The sequence below is a fragment of the Palaemon carinicauda genome, chromosome 24, assembly GCF_036898095.1.
Source record: "Palaemon carinicauda isolate YSFRI2023 chromosome 24, ASM3689809v2, whole genome shotgun sequence".
Taxonomy (NCBI): Eukaryota; Metazoa; Arthropoda; class Malacostraca; order Decapoda; family Palaemonidae; genus Palaemon; species Palaemon carinicauda.
Window position 1 is genome coordinate 63,775,198 of NC_090748.1, and position 2,500 is coordinate 63,777,697.

At 35.6% G+C, this 2,500-nt stretch overlaps 1 protein-coding gene across 1 annotated transcript in view; it reads left to right on the plus strand.

The window, feature by feature from the left end:
- LOC137618127 (globin CTT-VIII-like) overlaps positions 1–2,500 on the plus strand; it is a 642,050-nt gene that overhangs the window by 636,712 nt on the left and 2,838 nt on the right. Inside the window, exon 4 of the mRNA XM_068348142.1 lies at positions 624–2,500. This exon is cut by the window's right edge and continues 2,838 nt beyond it. Coding sequence (XP_068204243.1) covers positions 624–773 — 150 coding nt within the window. The 3' untranslated portion in view covers positions 774–2,500. The remainder of the gene's footprint in view (positions 1–623) is intronic.

The window sequence follows — 2,500 nt, forward strand, 5'->3', positions numbered from 1 at the left end:
TAAAGCCTGATTTAATAGGAGATCGACTTGAGGTCAAAAGTAAAACAGAAATTTAAGGAGACCTGATATAGACCAGGGTATTGTGATCATGAGCAATCAGGCCTAGCGATTCCCTAACATTCAGTGTTTCACAGTAGCTTGAATAACCAATGGTGAAATAATTGATTGTCTAAATTATATTGAAATACCAACCTTTGGATATCAAGACTTGAAATGATTCTAAAAATTAGGAAATCACTGTTTATTTTATACTCACTTAAGTAACTGCAGTGGGTGAGCATCATTTGACTCCGTATTCTCACATCTCGAATAACTTCTCCACTTAAGTTTTTACTATAAAGACTTATACTTATGATGAAATTATTTGCCTTTTCTCACTAGTTTAACTTAACCTGTGTTTGAGGGAGGAATGGACACAGCATTGGAGGGAGGTTGAAAGGAGCAATGATGGCAATTGACTTACGGTTTCCTAATATTATTTATTTGAGTGGTTGTTATAAAGCAATTATGAAAATAAATTTTATTATTATTATTATTATTATTATTATTATTATTATTATTATTGTTATTGATATGAACTTTTGCAATGTAACTAAAAACTCTTATTGGGCTCTCCTCAACAGCTTGTTGGACCGCAGTTTATAGCATCCATCAGACCCTCCCTGGAAGAAGAAGAACGCTGGAATACGGAGATGGAAGCTGCCTGGGAACTCCTATTCCAGCACATCGCCTTCCAGATGAAGACGGCCATACAAAACGAAGCCAGCCAGTGAAGGAGTAAATGGCATGATATAAAATTGGGGTGACTTTGAAGAGTTGTATAGAAATGAATACTAAATTGAAGCCGAAAGTACTGAAATTTAAAACGAGGGCAGAAGTGACTCGCAGCTTAGGTATCTTGATACGGAAAATTAATTTATTACAGAAATTATGAAATGGTCTCTTGCGTATGTCTTACATAACTATCCATTGAAATATGGTAATGGAATTAAGAAACAGGTAGCTCTGGGACGACAGAGCCAAATAGGAGACTAAGAATATACTGTATTTTTGGTTTGGATAAAATAAACCATGAGGACTATCGGGCGCTGGCTAACATGAAAACAAATCATACTCAAATGGGGTTACTAAACCAATAAATAACTAAGTCACAGTTGTGGCACTAAAGAAACAACTGTGTCTAGATATCACTGAATCTTTAGGACTATGAAGTGCTTTGGTTAAATATAACACTTGAGGATAAAACCTGGTGCCAAGGACCCAGATCAACGGGAGACAGAAACAATTTTGCGAACATGGAGGTTTTATTTTCTTTAAAGAAAAGGTCTATCCATGGACGGGGGATAGTTTTTAGAAGTAAGATAGCTTGGAAAGGTTTAAAGTAGGCCTAGTGATCGGTGAGAAATGTGTCGTGCATGCATGAATAATAAGTGAAAAACAAAATACCGGAATGTCTGTTTAGTTGATACATGGCAGCGGATGATCAAGTCAGGTTAGATGAGAGAGAGAGAGAGAGAGAGAGAGAGAGAGAGAGAGAGAGAGAGAGAGAGAGAGAGAGAGCAGATGTCATGAAAATTGTCCTCCACGTTTCTACGATCTCCTCTGGCCATGGCTTCCAATTAATCTAATAATTTTCTTTCCTAACTTCAGTAGAGATATTTCATTCTGGTTTCTCTCATTTGTATTCCATAAATATTTGATACTGTGTCGAGGCTAGTTACCTGCGTACTGCTAGACGCAGTAAATGCTTTTATTCGTTACATTTAGTGTTTGGAATTTTGTCCTTACTCTTTTTGCTTATTATTCTGTGCCGAGGATTATTATTATGTAAATTTTCTTTCACAAAATTGCCTCATTGAAAGGAGAATCTACGGCTTCCCCTTTCTCCCTAACTAATTATTAGTTCTTTTTTATCATAGGCTGTACTCAATAAGGGCATTTGATTTCTAGTACGGCCGACATGAATATGAAGAAAATACGTTTTTCTTAATGCCAAAATGATTAAGTGTTATTTTTTCTTTTTATTCTTCAAACAAACATAGGAACATTAGTAAAAGTTCGTATGCATTTTTTATCATTACAGTGTGTGTTATATGTAATGGTTGGTAAATAAATGTAGAAATGTCATTTAGCAAATGACTTCAAACATATATTAGAGGAAAGACATTCTTCTCGTAGGTTGTTACGGAGACAATGCCCCATTGATGACGCTAAAGTTTTATCAAACTTTCAATATCGTCTTCGATCCATCCTTCCCTCTGTGACTTTAAATTTCTAAGTTAATAATGTTTTTTCTTTCAAGTATTCTGATTTACATATTCTCCAGAAAATCCCTTTTACAGTATCCTCTCTTTCTTATGCATAAGGTTGGCATCCCTGCATGTACCATAAACGCTAAAGAGAGCAATTCTTCTGATCCTCTTTTCCCCATAAAAGCATCACCTAAAATATGCAATGGCCGTTTCATTGATCTCTTCACAAGATTGGTATGTCGGATGGC